The 16,896-nt window shown below is 41.5% G+C and overlaps 1 protein-coding gene across 12 annotated transcripts in view; it reads left to right on the forward strand.

Moving 5' to 3' along the window:
- HYDIN (HYDIN axonemal central pair apparatus protein) overlaps positions 1 to 16,896 on the forward strand; it is a 439,740-nt gene that overhangs the window by 114,434 nt on the left and 308,410 nt on the right. For all 12 annotated transcript variants that reach the window (XR_009256078.1, XR_009256079.1, XR_009256080.1 and 9 more), the window contains one exon: positions 12,574 to 12,773. Coding sequence is in view for 9 of the 12 variants with exons in the window: in XM_058708213.1 (XP_058564196.1) it covers positions 12,574 to 12,773 (200 nt within the window). In the remaining 3 variants the exon portion in view is untranslated. The remainder of the gene's footprint in view (positions 1 to 12,573; positions 12,774 to 16,896) is intronic.

Genomic DNA, 16,896 nt, shown 5'->3' on the forward strand with positions numbered 1-16,896 from the left:
ATAATTTGTGGTTAAAATAGTTTTCCTGGTTTGTTACTATGAAATTTAAAAATTGTGGTCCAGGAAGACTAGAAAATGCTACTGTATTTAATGTTATCTAGGTATACAACGATGATGAACTATATTGCCAGCATTTTTAATTAAATTGTAGACACCATAAAATTTTCCACAATTAACCATTTTTTTTGGCAAAAATTATGATAGGGATTTTGTTTTCTTCCTGTCTAGAATTAGTCCTCCCTAGCCTAGTGCAATGCCTGACAAATAAGAAACTTGTGGTAAATATTTGTTGAGTAAAACACGTAAGTAAAAGTTAATCCCAAGAAAATATAAGGTTTCTTCAACTTGAGGATGGCCTACAGATGATAAAAGCAAAAGCATATAAAAAGGGCTCAAATATCTTTTTGTACCATGAATGTATTAGATTTTAGCTTTTTCTTGTTTCTCTCCACTTAATTACATATCCTCAGTGAGTCTATGTCACTACTTTTTAGCATTCTGGACTTCATAAATATCATTTTATAATAAGGCTAATGAGGATGTTGGGAATTCTCTTTATGAAGAAGTCTTGGTAGTTTAGGATCTAAATAAAAATGTTAAAAATGAGTAATATTCTCTCATTCACTCCGTGCCAGGTCTACTTCTGTGAGCCAGGATCCACTGGAGAACAAAACAAGCTTTGGCCTTCATGGAGCTTATGTTTCTCAATGAATAATGAGCAAATGTGTAATTTAATGTCAGATATTGACATAGTAGAGAATAGAGGGTGATGGGCTTCTGTTTCTTATCAGTAGGAGGATTCTGTGATGAGGTTACATTGAGCAGAGAACCAAATTAAGCTGTGCAAATACCAGAGGGAAGATATTTGTTGGGGAGAGGGAATAGCAAGCAGAAAGTCCTGTGACTGAAGCATGCTTGACAGCAGGCGCAGGGAAGTGAGGAAGGCACGTGACGAGTGGAGGAACCTGCTGGAACATGGTAGGAGATCAGGGTGCAGAGGGCAAGGTCATGAAGGGTTATAGAAACCATGTACAGTGCGATAGGAAGCCACTGTAAGCTTGCTTATGGAAGCTTGTACCCTATGTAAAACCAGAATGAGCTGTCATCATCCAAATTTTCAGGTTACCTGCACATGACCAATCTTGCTTCATCTATGCTGCTCCTGCCCAGAGGACTTTGTAGTGAGTCCCATGCATCATATTATTTTCATCTGCAAGTACTTCATTTTTTGTCTCTGAAAGATCAGGACCCTTTAAAAAGTTAACATAACTACAATACCACTATCACCCCTAAAAAAATGACAGTAGGTCCTCGATATCATCAAATATCTAGTCACTATTCATATCTCCCTCATTTAAAAAAAAATATATATATGGTGTGTATATATATATATATAGGGTGTGTGTATATATACATATATATATACATATATATACACACACACACTATATATATACATATATATACATATATATACACACACACTATATATACATATATATATACATATATATATACATATATATATGTATATATATATATATATGTATATATATATATATTTTTTTTTTTTTAACTTGGCTTACTTTAATCAGGATCCAAACAAGGTGTTGAATGCATCCCCAGCAGATGTAGAATGGTTCTCTGTCCCTTCTGTTTCCTATTAACTGGTAGTTAGATTCAGAGGCTTGATTCGATTAATATTTGACTTTGGTGGGGGGGCAAGAATTCTTAGGTGATGTGGTACTTCCTATTGTATCACATCAAAAGGCACAGAATGTCTGTTGTTATCTTTTGTTTTGTTTTTGTAACGATCCAATGAGGATGATGAGGTGCAGCTCATATAGGAAAGATAGGATAAATACTGAATCCTTTCCCTGTATCTACCCCAGTGGGTTTTGAATATGAATGACATCTCTGTCTTACATTTGGGGATTAGTCTGGTTGCTGCACAGAGGATAGACTGAAGGGAGTGTGTGGTGTAATAGCTAGTGGCCCACCCTTAACATCTGTTTTCTCTTTCTTCATTGGTAAGAGAATCCCAAATTTCGATTGGATTCACTGCTGCCTGAAATAAAAGATTGCATTTCCCCAACCTTCTTTGCAGCTATTTGTGTCTGTGTTGATCAGTGAGATGTGAGCGGGACTTCCAAGCATGTATTGACAAAAGCTGACTCAGCATGGAGGTGCTTTGTTTTGTCCTTCTGCCTTTTTTTGGCCTGTAGCCTGGCTGTGAGAAATAGCTGGCATCCTAAGAATTACTCTGCTACATGGGGTGACATTGAGGATAGATGCTGTGTGCTAGAATGGTGGTAGAGCAGCAATTTAGGAAGGGGATGTGTCGAGTAAGAGATTGCTACGGCTGAGGTCAGAGAGGTCTTTTCCTGCTTTCTCCTCTAGGGTTTTGATGGTTTCCTGTCTCACATTCAGGTCCTTTATCCATTTTGAGTTTATTTTTGTGAATGGTGTGAGAAAGTGGTCTAGTTTCAACTTTCTGCATGTTGCTGTCCAGTTCTCCCAGCACCATTTGTTAAAGAGACTGTCTTTTTTCCATTGGATGTTCTTTCCTGCTTTGTCAAAGATGAGTTGGCCATACGTTTGTGGATCTAGTTCTGGGGTTTCTATTCTATTCCATTGGTCTATGTGTCTGTTTTTGTGCCAATACCATGCTGTCTTGATGATGACAGCTTTGTAGTAGAGGCTAAAGTCTGGGATTGTGATGCCTCCTGCTTTGGTCTTCTTCTTCAAAATTACTTTGGCTATTCGGGGCCTTTTGTGGTTTGATATGAATTTTAGGATTGCTTGTTCTAGTTTCGAGAAGAATGCTGGTGCAATTTTGATCGGGATTGCATTGAATGTGTAGATAGCTTTGGGTAGTATTGACATTTTGACAATAGTTATTCTTCCAATCCATGAGCAGGGAATGTCTTTCCATTTCTTTATATCTTCTTCAATTTCCTTCATAAGCTTTCTATAGTTTTCAGCATACAGATATTTTACATCTTTGGTTAGATTTATTCCTAGGTATTTTATGGTTCTTGGTGCAATTGTGAATGGGATCAGTTTCTTTATTTGTCTTTCTGTTGCTTCGTTATTAGTGTATAAGAATGCAACTGATTTCAGTACTTTGATTTTGTATCCTGCAACTTTGCTGAATTCATGTATCAGTTCTAGCAGACTTTTGGTGGAGTCTGTCAGATTTTCCATGTATAATATCATGTCATATACAAAAAGGGAATGCTTGACTTCATCTTTGCCAATTTTGATGCCTTTGATTTCCTTTTGTTGTCTGATTGCTGATGCTAGAACTTCCAGCACTATGTTAAACAACAGCGGTGAGAGTGGACATCCCTGTCGTGTTCCTGATCTCAGGGAAAAAGCTCCCAGTTTTTCCCCATTGAGGATGATGTTAGCTGTGGGCTTTTCATAAATGGCTTTTATGATCTTTAAGTATGTTCCTTCTATCCCGACTTTCTCAAGGGTTTTTATTAAGAAAGGGTGCTGGATTTTGTCAAAGGCCTTTTCTGCATCGATTGACAGGATCATATGGTTCTTCTCTTTTTATTTCTTATTAATGTGATGTATCACGTTGATTGATTTGCGAATGTTGAACCAGCCCTGCATCCCAGGAATGAATCCCACTTGATCATGGTGAATAATTCTTTTTATATGCTGTTGAATTCGATTTGCTAGTATCTTATTGAGAATTTTTGCATCCATATTCATCAGGGATATTGGCCTGTAGTTCTCTTTTTTTACTGGGTCTCTGTCTGGTTTAGGAATCAAAGTAATACTGGCTTCATAGAATGAGTCTGGAAGTTTTCCTTCCCTTTCTATTTCTTGGAATAGCTTGAGAAGGATAGGTATTATCTCTGCTTTAAACGTCTGGTAGAACTCCCCTGGGAAGCCATCTGGTCCTGGACTCGTATTTGTTGGGAGATTTTTGATAACCAATTCAATTTCTTCACTGGTTATGGGTCTGTTCAAGCTTTCTATTTCTTCCTGATTGAGTTTTGGAAGTGTGTGGGTGTTTAGGAATTTGTCCATTTCTTCCAGGTTGTCCAATTTGGTGGCGTATAATTTTTCATGGTATTCCCTGATAATTGTTTGTATCTCTGAGGGATTGGTTGTAATCATTCCATTTTCATTCATGATTTTATCTATTTGGGTCATCTCCCTTTTCTTTTTGAGAAGCCTGGCTAGAGGTTTGTCAATTTTATTTTTTCAAAAAACCAACTCTTGGTTTTGTTGATCTGCTCTACCGTTTTTTTTAGATTCTATATTGTTTATTTCTGCTCTTATCTTTATTATTTCTCTTCTTCTGCTGGGTTTAGGCTGCCTTTGCTGTTCTGCTTCTATTCCCTTTAGGTGTGCTGTTAGATTTTGTCTTTGGGATTTTTCTTGTTTCTTGAGATAGGCCTGGATTGCAATGTATTTTCCTCTCAGGACTGCCTTCGCTGCATCCCAAAGCGTTTGGATTGTTGTATTTTCATTTTCGTTTGTTTCCATATATTTTTAAATTTCTTCTCTAATTGCCTGGTTGACCCACTCATTCGTTAGTAGGGTGTTGTTTAACCTCCATGCTTTTGGAGGTTTTCCAGACTTTTTCCTGTGGTTGATTTCAAGCTTCATAGCATTGTGGTCTGAAAGTATGCATGGTATAATTTCAATTCTTGTAAACTTATGAAGGGCTGTTTTGTGACCCAGTATATGATCTATCTTGGAGAATGTTCCATGTGCACTCGAGAAGAAAGTATATTCTGTTGCTTTGGGATGCAGAGTTCTAAATATATCTGTCAAGTCCATCTGATCCAATGTATCATTCAGGGCCCTTGTTTCTTTATTGACCATGTGTCTAGATGATCTATCCATTTCTGTAAGTGGAGTGTTAAAGTCCCCTGCAATGACCACATTCTTATCAATAAGGTTGCTTATGTTTGTGAGTAATTGTTTTATATATTTGGGGGCTCTGGTATTCGGCACATAGACATTTATAATTGTTAGCTCTTCCTGATGGATAGACCCTGTAATTATTATATAATGCCCTTCTTCATCTCTTGTAAATAGTTCTCCATCCCCTCACTCTCAATCTAAAGGTGTCCTCAGATCTAAAATGAGTCTCTTGTAGACAGCAAATAGATGGGTCTTGGTTTTTTTTATCCATTCTGATACCCTGTGTCTTTTGGTTGGCGCATTTAATCCATTTACATTCAGTGTTATTATAGAAAGATACGGGTTTAGAGTCATTGTGATGTCTTTATGTTTTATGCTTGTAGTGATGTCTCTGGTACTTTGTCTCACAGGATCCCCCTTAGGATTTCTTGTAGGGCTGGTTTAGTGCTGACAAATTCCTTCAGTTTTTGTTTGGGAAGACCTTTATCTCTCCTTCTATTCTAAATGACAGACTTGCTGGATAAAGGATTCTCGGCTGCATATTTTTTCTGTTTAGCACACTGAAGATATCGTGCCAATCCTTTCTGGCCTGCCAAGTTTCAAAAGAGAGATCAGTCACGAGTCTTATAGGTCTCCCTTTATATGTGAGGGCACGTTTATCCCTTGCTGCTTTCAGAATTTTCTCTTTATCCTTGTATTTTGCCAGTTTCACTATGATATGTCGTGCAGAAGATCGATTCAAGTTACGTCTGAAGGGAGTTCTCTGTGCCTCTTGGATTTCAATGCCTTTTTCCTTCCCCAGTTCAGGGAAGTTCTCAGCTATAATTTCCTCAAGTACCCCTTCAGCACCTTTCCCTCTCTCTTCCTCTCTGGGATACCAATTATGCGTATATTATTTCTTTTTAGTGTATCACTTAGTTCTCTAATTTTCCCCTCATACTCCTGGATTTTTTTATCTCTCTTTCTCTCAGCTTCCTCTTTTTCCATAACTTTATCCTCTAATTCACCTATAATCTCCTCTGCCTCTTCAATCCGAGCCGTCGTGGTTTCCATTTTGTTTTGCATTTCGTTTAAAGTGCTTTTCAGCTCCTCGTGACTGTTCCTTAGTCCCTTGATCTCTGTAGCAAGAGATTCTCTGCTGTCCTCTATACTGTTTTCAACCCCAGTGATTAATTTTTTGACTATTATTCTAAATTCACTTTCTGTTATATTATTTAAATCCTTTTTGATCAGTTCATTAGCTGTTGTTATTTCCTGGAGATTCTTCTGAGGGGAATTCTTCCATTTGGTCATTTTGGATAATCCCTGGAGTGGTGAGGACCCGCAGGGCACTTCCCCCGTGCTGTGGTGTATAATTGGAGTTGGTGGGCGGGGCCGCAGTCCGACCTGATGTCTGCCCCCAGCCCACCGCTGGGGCCACAGTCAGACTGGTGTGTGCTTTCTCTTCCCCTCTCCTAGGGGCGGGATTCACCATGGGGTGGCGTGGCCCGTCTGGGCTACTTGCACACTGCCAGGCTTGTGGTGCTGGGGATATGGCGTATTAGCTGGGGTGGGTAGGCAAGGTGCACGGGGGCAGGAGGGGCAGGCTTAGCTCGCTTCTCCTTAGGTGATCCACTTCAGGAGGGCCCCCTCTTCCGTGGGCCTCTCGTCTGCGCTTGGCTCCAGAGACTCCGTTCTGCTAATCCTCTGGCAGTTTTCTGGGTTCTTTAGGCAGGTGTAGGTGGAATCTAAGTGATCAGCAGGACGCGCGGTGAGCCCAGCGTCCTCCTACGCCGCCATCTTCCCTCTCTCCTCCTCATTCTCTTTGAATAGATGGGGAAATATAGCTACCGCCAGGAAGCTGAGACCCAGCTAAGTCAAATGAAGAGTCACAGTTGTAGAGGATAAGGCCCGTGGTGCCTGACCAGTCTCATTTTTAAACTTATTAGAACTTCAGAGCTGAATCTTCTCTTTTGAAGGATGAGTTTCCGATTGAGAAGATACTTTAACCCTCTGGGGAATTGATAGCATTTTCTGGGGACACCAAGTATTAAATTCACTGAGTCCTAGTCAAATCTAGTTGTAGTTTTACTCTGTGTGAGACATTCTCCCATGAAGTTTAGGAGTGGAGAAAAGGCAAAAAAAAAAAGAGGGTTGTGAGGGTTTAACCACATTGGCCATGCTTGCCTTTGCCTCGAGGGTCATTTGCTGCAGGAGAGGACACCATTTTCCTTTGCTGGAGACTTTAAAGGACAGAATTATTGCCATGCTTACTCTCTATCATGGAGCCAATATAAAATCAAGATTCATTTTTTTTCTGCTTCTCAGAAAGTTAGATCTTCTATTTTCATATTCTGTTGCTGGTTTTTTAAAGTTTGTGGGCTAGGCAGGTTGGAAGGAAGGCAAATGGACAAAATGTAGACTGGATGTTTCACCTGGAGAGCATTGTTATAAAAGATAACATTTTAGGAGAGAAAGTGATTCATAGCCATGTCTCTCACAGTAGAGGAGAAAAGCTTGGAATAAATATTTTGGCTCTGAACGGTGACCTGATTGCTCTGAATCTAAATGCAGTGGAAGGGAGTATATAAACTAAAGTGATTGCTTAGCTTGAAGGCTGACAGAGTCTCCCCGGGCATTACATCTGAATTAATTTTCAGTCAGTAGAACAGTATATAATTGTATTTTACATAATCTAATATAGTCATATTAAATATAGAACTTCAGAGATTAGAAGACATTTTTATGGAGTTGTTTAAAGAATTCCTTCATATTCTTTTATGAGTATGTGAATTGATTATGATAAAAACATGTCATTCAGATCAAACTTTAAATCTTCCTCATTTGGAAATTTGAAATGTTTGAAAATATCTCTGTGAATATTTCAATTAGCCTTCTAAACTACTTTAAGCTGTCTTCAATTCCTCATAGAACAAGGCAGAGAACGTGTAAATACAGAATAAAATAAGACAAATTACTTTGGGATCACATCTCATTCTGGATTCAGTAGCATCTTTTTTCTTTCTCTCAAATCCTCAGTTAATAGGAAGTTTCCACATGTGCCAGAAGCTTTCCGGTTCCTAATTCCCAACAAAAACTTTGCTTGCTGGGTTTGATCCACTAAGAAAAAATGAACACAGTACTTATCTCTTTAGGATTCTGATGTAATCAGAGTAGATTATTTCGTTGGTGAATTCTGTGGGGTTTTCTGGGATCAAGTGTGCTTAATGTAATTTGTACTCCCTTATGTCTGAATAGCATAATTTTTGAGCCTGGGATTAACCGTCTACAAACCGGAATCAGTTGAAGAGCTGAGTCCAACAACTCAATTTTAATACATTTCATGAATACTTCCCATTAATTTTTATTACTTGTTCCTACCTTAAGACCTTTACATTTGCAATTCCTCTTTCTGGGAACAATCCATTCCTAGATCTCACTTGACTGGCTCCTTTTGCTGTTCAGGTCTCCACCCAAAGATCACCTCCTCAGGAAATCCTCCTTGGTTGTTCTCACCTAAAGCAGCCCCTTCCAACATTATCACTTTACCATGTTTTATTTTCTTCAAAGCTCTTGTTGCTTTCTGAAATTATCTTGTATTATTGTTATTATTATCATTAGGGTTATCATTATTATTATCTTCACAATAAGAGGAAACACAAGTTGAGTTTTTCCCATATGCCTTATACAATCATTATATTTAATACAACGTGTTTTTTTTTTAAATTTTTTTTTCCAACGTTTTTTATTTATTTTTGGGACAGAGAGAGACAGAGCATGAACGGGGGAGGGGCAGAGAGAGAGGGAGACACAGAATCGGAAACAGGCTCCAGGCTCCGAGCCATCAGCCCAGAGCCTGACGCGGGGCTCGAACTCACGGACCGCGAGATCGTGACCTGGCTGAAGTCGGACGCTTAACCGACTGCGCCACCCAGGCGCCCCAATACAACGTTTTAATGACAGCTAGCATTTAAGGAGTGCTTGCTACTCACCAAATGCTAGATGGAGCATTTACCACCCTCGGCTAGTTCACTGTCCTGTTTGCCCAGACTGTTGCAGGGGCTTCCTAACTGGCCTCGGTTTTCGCAGAAAACTCTTGGAGTTTTCTGCCCACATAGCAGTTAGTGATCTTTCTAAAACATAAATCAGGTCCATCATGATCAGCTTTCAGCATCAGATGCTTTTGGCCTTTTTTGGGTCCCAACTGGCTTACAACGTCTGGCGCGATCTGGCCCCTACAACCGCGCTGCCAGGTCTCTAACCTCTCCTGACCTCTGGCCACTGGCTCCAAGTAACACTTTGCCCAGAGTGCCATCCATCCGCGCATGGTTCAGGTTTCAATTCGCTCAGATCTCTGCTGAAATGTCACTGCTCATAGAGGCCCTTCCCAAGTGTGCCATGTGAAAAAGCAAGTGAACACTCTCCATCACCTTCTGATGCTTCATTTTTCACCACTCACTACTGCCCAACATTGCATTACTCATTTCCGTGCACTCAGCAAATATTTTTTGAATGTTTACTGTGTCCTAGGCCCTGTCTAGGCACTGGATATATGAAATCAATACAATAGCCAGAGTCCCTGTTGACGTTGGAGATTCTAGGGACAGGCATATACTAGACTCAACAAATAGGTAAAATATATGCTATGTTGGATGCTTTGGGGCAACTAAAGCAGGAGGAAAGGCTGGGGAGTGATGCATAGAAGGGGGAGGAGTAAGTTTCAAATAGGACTGTCAGGGAGGCCTCAGTGAGCCTTGCAAAGTCCTGAAGGAGGTGAGGGAGTGAGCTATATGAGTAACTAGAGGAAAGCGTGTTCTACACAGAAAGAACATTGGGTTTGAAGGCTCTGGAGGAAGAGCAGTTCTAGCATGTTCAAGGAGCAGCAAGGATGCCCATTGTGGAGCAGAGTGAGCAATCGGGGGAGAGGCTCTGGCCAGAGAAGTGATATGAGCACCAGGCTGTAGCATTCACAGGCCTCATCCTGGGACACTGAGCAGAGGAACAACCTAAGCCAGACCCCTGGGGCCCTTGTGTGGAAAACAGATTGTGAGGGAACAAGAGCTGAAGTAGATAGAGTCCATTTGCCCAGGAAAGATAGGAATGGCGAGGGCCAGGTGGCAGGGCAGAGATGAGAAGTGATCATGGTCTGGATGTGTTTGAAAGGTCAGTTCTACAGAATTTACTGAGAAATTGAGAAATAGAATAATCAAGAATGCCTCATTCCAGGGTTTCCAATCCAGGCCCCTGGAACAATGGAGATACCAGTACTGAGACAGGGATGCAGTGAGGAAACAGGCCATGAGCAGGACCTCAGATGGCATCGTGGAGGCTTTGTGGGTATGAGAAAAAGGCTTCCCCTCTGGGCAGATGTAGTTGGAGCCAGCAGAGTGGGCTGGATTTCGGCCCCAATCCTCCTCGATGGGGCGTTTGTGCCAGTGGCATTAATCTGCTTAAGTTTGTGACGTACATCTAGTGAGATGCTGACTGGGCAGCTGGGTGAGAGTCTGGAGTTCAGGGAGACAGAGAGACTGCAGGTGCACAGGGCTCTGTCACACAAGCATTCCTGCCTCTTTTATCTTTATATTTCTTTTTATATGTATTACATTGTATATTAGATATGCTTTATTAACTTTCCACGATCTCCATTGTTATGTAAGCTTGAAGTGATCCGTGTCTGTGTTTCCTGCTTCATTTGCAAACCGAGCTCCGTACCTGGTCCCTGAACACTTAATAAACATGGTTGAATAGATAAACTAATCGGGGAGACCACTGCTTTATATTCGTCCTGTGGGTTACGTGAGATGGAGTGCACCCCCAGGTTTATACGTCAATCTATATGTCAGACATCCCCATTCCCACTCTATACTGAAAGCCCAAAGTGAGTTTTTCTAAAACCTCCACCTTCTATTACCATTTACTACATGATTACTGAAAGGAAATTTAAATTCGATGTGGACTTGACATTTACCAATGTTGCCTTGCTGCTAAATGATGGGAAAACTTAAAATGAAAAAAAAAAAGCCTGGTTTAGATAACAAATTCCTCTCATAGCAACTTTTGAGCTTCTGGTCTATTCTTGGGACTGTTAATACTTTCCTTTTATATTTAGTTTTGTTTGTTGGTGAACATTCCATTTTTACTTTTTCTTTGGTACATTGAGGATGAGAGTTTTATTTTCCTATCTTATGAAATGTCGTGAAGGGGCAATTTAATTCAGCATTTCTGTTGCATTTAAATCCAAGACTGGGGAAGATATATGCCTTGGACCTCAGCATTTTTATTTAGAATTGTCAGTGATGGCCTTGCATGACAGATGAGGTTTATTTTATTTAAAAAAATTTTTTTAATGTTTTAATTTATTTTTGAGACACAGACAGACAGAGCATGAGCAGGGGAGGGGCAGAGAGAGAGGGAGACACAGAATCTGAAACAGGCTCCAGGCTCCGAGCTGTCAGCACAGAGCCTGACATGGGGCTTGAACAGATGAGGTTTAAATTGGGCTATGTATCAGTTAGTTATTGTATATAGTAACAGACCACGCCGAACCCATTGGTTTCAAATAATAAATATTATTGCTCACGAGACTCTGGTTCAGCTGGTCTTGACTGGGCCCACCCATGTGTTGGGTAGGCAATTTTGCTCATTTGGGTTGGGCTCTCTCACATATCTGGGGCTATAGGCTGGTCTGGCATGGCTTACATGTCTGGGACATCCGGGCTCTCATCCTGCAATAAGCTGGATGGTGTTTATTCACATGGCAGTGACAGGGTTCCAAGAGCAAGACTGGAAATACCCAAGGCTTCTTGAGGTCTCAACTTGGAACTAGCACAGCATCATTTCTGCCACATTCCATTGGTCAAAGCATGGGATGGAGAAATAGACTGGCTGCACTCATGATGGAGAAGCTGCAAAGTCATGTTGCAGATTATGGGCTTAGAGAGACCATAAATTGGAGCCATTAATATAATGGCTTGAAGGATAAATAGGTCTAGAAGGAGGATGTGAGGAACTGGTGTGAACTTCCTCTGATCTAAAGAAAAATGTGCTTCGGGGCCTGGGTGGCTCATCCTTGTTAAGCATCTGACTTTGGCCCAGGTCATTATCTCATGTTTTGTAAATTCAAGTTCCACATGAGGTGAGCTTGAGCCCTGCTTGGGGTGATCACGAGGCCCTCTTGGGGTGAACATGAGCCCCTTTGGTTAAACATGAGCCCCACTTCAGGTGAGCCCGGTTCTCTCCCTCCCCCCCTTTCCTCCCTCTCCCTCCCTCCCTGTCTCTCTCTTCCTCTCTCTCTCTCTCCCCCCTCTGTTCCTCCTGGGATTCTCTCTCTCTCTCTCTCTCTCTCATTCTCTCTCTGCCACTTGCTCACTTGTACCCTCAATCTTTCTCAAGGAAGAAAGAAAGAAAGAAAGAAAGAAAGAAAGAAAGAAAGAAAACTTGACCCTTGACTGGTTTCCATCTCACCTCCTAAACACATGAAGCATAAACTTCTCCTGACTTGTAAATGTTGACACTTGAACTGTTCCCTTTCTCTCAGAAAAGAGTATCTCATTGAAAGTACATCTATAATTGTCTTGAGAAGCTTTCACAGAGTATATTAAGTTGTTTTGCAAGATAGCTGGCATATGGCCATATTTCTTGCACAGTTATCTTGATCATGTTGGCATTTCCACAAATAATGATTGTACCCTTCTGTCTTAGGATTATGCCCATATGTTGACCTGCATAACTGAAAGAGAAAAGTTTATTGTACCCATCAAAGCAAGAGGTGCACGAGCCATCCTAGATTTTCCTGACAAGCTGAATTTTTCCACTTGCCCTGTCAAATACAGCACTCAGAAGATTCTGCTGGTACGAAACATTGGCAACAAAGATGCTGTGTTTCGCATCAAAACTCATAGGTATGCATTCCTTCAGTTCTTGGTTTTGATTGATTATAGCTAAATCGAGTCATTGCAAGTAATTTGCTGGAATAGCATTCAGGGTAGAATTGCTTGTTACAGTCTCTGGCTGGAAGGCAGAGAGACCGTACTGAGGTGGGCCAAACTTCCTCTTCAGCCAGAGAGGAAACTGAAATTCACGTTTACCTTTGAGTGACCTCGGGTTTAGGTAAAGATGTTTTTCTGAAATGTTGATAAAAGTCTTTCTATTTAGCACAGAGAAATCTATTAATAAATATTTGCGTTTTGACAGGGAATTTTTTTAACTGGCTGTATATCAGTTTTCTGTTGCTAATGTAGCAAGTTATCACAAACTTACTGGATTAAAGCATCAAATTTATTATTTGGTATTTCAGTAGACCAGAAACCTCACTGGGTCAAAATTCAAGTGTGGGTGGGCCTGTGTTCTTTTCTAGAGGCTTTAAGGAGAATCTGTTTCTTTGCCCTTTCCAGATTCTGGGGGCCACCCACATTCCTTGTTTCATGTGCCACATTCCTTGGCTGAAAAAAAAAAAGGGAAAAAGTGTAGTAGCTGCTTCATAGGGTTGTTGTGAGGAATAAATGAATCGATAAATGTAACCTGTTCACACACAGAGGGTGCCTGGCTGGCTCAGTCCATAGAGCAAGTGACTCTTGATCTCAGGGTCATGAGTTCAAGCCCCACATTGTGTACAGAGTTTACTTTAAAAATAAATAAATAGGGGCGCCTGGGTGGCTCAGTCAGTTGAGCGTCTGACTTTGGCTCAGGTCATGATCTCATGGTTCGTGAGTTCAAGCCCTGTGTCGGGCTCTGTGCTGACAGCTCAGGGCCGGGAGCCTGCTTTGAATTCTGTGTCTCCCTCTCTCTCTGCTCCTTCCCTGCTCACACTCTGTCTCTCTCTCAAAAATAAATAAAGATTAAAAAAAATTTTTTTAATAAATAAACAAACAGACTGTTGGTACATAGAAAGTGCTATCTAGGGGCGCCTGGGTGGCTCAGTCGGTTGAGCGTCTGACTTCAGCTCAGGTCACGATCTCACAGTTCATGAGTTCAAGCCCCGTGTCGGGCTCTGGGCTGATGGCTCAGAGCCTGGAGCCTGCTTCCGATTCTGTGTCTCCCTCTCTCTCTGCCCCTCCCCCGTTCATGCTGTGTCTCTCTCTGTCTCAAAAATAAATAAACATTAAAAAAAAAATTAAAAAAAAAAGTGCTATCTAACTAGTGGGTGTTGTTGTTGTTGTTGTTGTTGTTGTTGTTGTTTTTCTTCAGATGAACTATTGCCAGTGTATACAATACAATGTTACATGACAAAGGGGGATTTGGGCTGCAGATATAATTAAGGCTGCTAATCAGCTGACCTCAAAATGGGGGAAATTATCTTGGATTATCTGGGTGGGCCCGTGTGTCCTTTAAAATAGAAGAGGGAGGCAGAAGAGTTCACAGAGATGAAAGTTAAATAGAACTCCACCTGAATTGACCTTGAGGATGAGAAGACTGAGGCATAGTTGTACAACTATACAGGTTGTACAGCTTTGCTCAAGAGCACATAGATAGTAAGGGAAGGAGAGGAATTTATTCTGGTTATTTATGGAGTAGCTATAGTGTGGTAGACACCAAAACGATGACACAGCCCTTGCTCTTGAGGAGCTCCCTTACTAGACGGGTAAGAACGATTGTCATGGGGCATATGCATGGTGTTAAATCAGTGGGGCCATAACAAGAATGACCAGCTTGGGAAGACAGGAAGCAGAGGGTCAAGTTCTTTTCTATGAATTTGTAAGAAGTAATGTGTGTATTGGTCTGGATTGTGAACTCATTTTCAGAAAGGTATTATCTATGGAATCCTTTGCAAGTTAAGGGCATGTCTCTCCAGAAAGGATTAGCATTTGCTTCTGCTTAGTTCCTAAAGGTTAGACTGTGTAGATTTCTCTTCTGGTAATTTGTTGGCTTAGAGGTTCCTGGACTGATAATGTATAGTCAAACCTCAAACCTGCATAAGACACATGTCCAGAGTTATGAATTCTCTAGAGAAACTTTGTTTCCTTCACTTAAATCAAGACAGACATTTTTCCTTGTGCTAATGGGAGAATGTTTTAGTCCTTTAAGTTTCCCCAGTGTATGTGGGGATTTTCTTACCCGTCCCCTGACTTAACAGTCTCAAGGTTTTGTCTCCTGCTCTAGCAGGGTTATTAAAACCTAGGCTTCGGGAGGAGTTAAGATGGAAGAGAAGTAGGCAGACGGTGGGCTGTCCTTGTCCCTCAAACACAGCTCTATTGAGGTCACATCATTTGGAATATTCAGGAAATCAATCTGTGGACTGGCAGAAGGCTCTCTGTGGTTGCAGGGAGACAGTGTGACAGGTGCGGGGTGTGTGGAAATGAATTGGAGAAGAGAAAAACGGCAGTACCGCAAAGAGGGAGGGAACCTATCCACAGAGAGACAAAAGTGAGAAAGAGAGGAGTTGAGAGAGTGCGGCATCAAGTTCATACAAGAGGAAAACCTCTCCGGATCACGTACTGCGGAGAGAGAAGTACTGCGTGTCACAGGTTTTTTGTTTTGTTTTGTTTTTTTCAAACAGCATTTGGAGCTCAAACTCAGGTTTTGGAAGTATACGACTTTGGAGCAGAGCTGTGGTGTGCACTCCTGGGGAGAGGGAGGGAGCTGGCTTGAGAGTGCATAGCATGGTGTGGGGATCTCCAGGGTACACTGGGAAAGAACATTCTCCTTCGTGGAGTACTTTTGGAAAAGGGTATATTGCCTGTCCAAGGACAAAAGACCATGTAGGTGCCAGTAAAAGGCCTTTCATTGGCAGGGGACAGGGCATATGACCTTTTTGCTGCTTTTAGCAGTGCTGCATCATAGAGTCCTTGCACCATGCAGGCGTGGGGCTGTTTTTCAGCAACAGAGGACTTAAGACACAGCGTGAAGAGCCTCTACTCGAGAGGCAGTTCGCGCAGTGCCAAGTCCTTTAACACTTTGGGTTTTGAATCCCAGGTGTGCACCAAAGAAAAAATGCAGGAAAGCTGTGGCACAGGGCTCACTATTCTAGGAGGGAATGCTTGAACAGCGGGGGGGTGTGAGATCCCCTGTCTGGGAATGAGAGATTGGGGTGGTGCCATTTTTCCCTCAACACTAACACAGTGGGACTTGAGGGAGCAGCACAGCGACCTCCAGTGGAGGTGGGACCCCCTTACATCAAACCTGCCCCTCTGTACCTGGCAACTGCTTATTTACTGGAGCAAGGTTGACTCTGAGCCTACAACGGGCATTTCCTCCAGAAGTCCAGCACAGCCAGCACCCCGCATGCACCAAGTGTACTGAAAATCAAGTGCTTCAAAACAACCCCTGCAGTTCTGGTGGAAATAGAACCAGACTTACCTTTTTCCTCCACTTCTTTTTCTTTCTTTTTTTCTTTTGGAATCAGGCTCATAGCTTCTTCTTATTTTTTTGTTTGTTTTTCCTTTCCTTTTCTCTTTTTATGACTCAGTCTTCTTTTTTCTTTTTCTTTCTTTCTTCTTCTTTGAAATCAGACTTATAGTTTTTTGATTCTCTGGTGTTGTTGTTGTTGTTCCCTTTCCTTCTCTCTCTCTCTCTCTCTTTTTTTTTTGGATCTGGCGTTCCCCTCTTTTTGCCAGGCTTACTTTAGCAAACAAATCAAAGAACACCTAAAGATCCAAACACTCTCCACTGCAAGCAGGGAAGAGCTCTGCAGAAGACTGACCAGTGGGATAGAGCAGCCAAAATAGTGCACGCAGCATACACCAGAAACACTTCTGGAAGTTCCAGGCCCTGGACAGAGCATGACCCCTTTTTAATATAGCATTACTCTCAGTTGCAGGAAACATAACATGCTGTTGAAACACACAAAAGACAGAAACTTAGCCAAAATGATAAGATGGAGGAATTCTCCCCAAAAGAAAGGTCAAGAAGAAATCACAGCCAGGGACTTGCTCAAAACAGATATAAGCAACATATCTGAACAAGAATTTAGAACAAGAGTCATAAGACTACTATCTGGACTTGAAAAAAGCATAGAAGACACTGGAGAAACCCTTACTGCAGAGATCAAAGCTGGAAAAACTAGTCAGACTGAAATTTTAAAAATGC

This window comes from Neofelis nebulosa, chromosome 17, assembly GCF_028018385.1.
Source record: "Neofelis nebulosa isolate mNeoNeb1 chromosome 17, mNeoNeb1.pri, whole genome shotgun sequence".
Taxonomy (NCBI): Eukaryota; Metazoa; Chordata; class Mammalia; order Carnivora; family Felidae; genus Neofelis; species Neofelis nebulosa.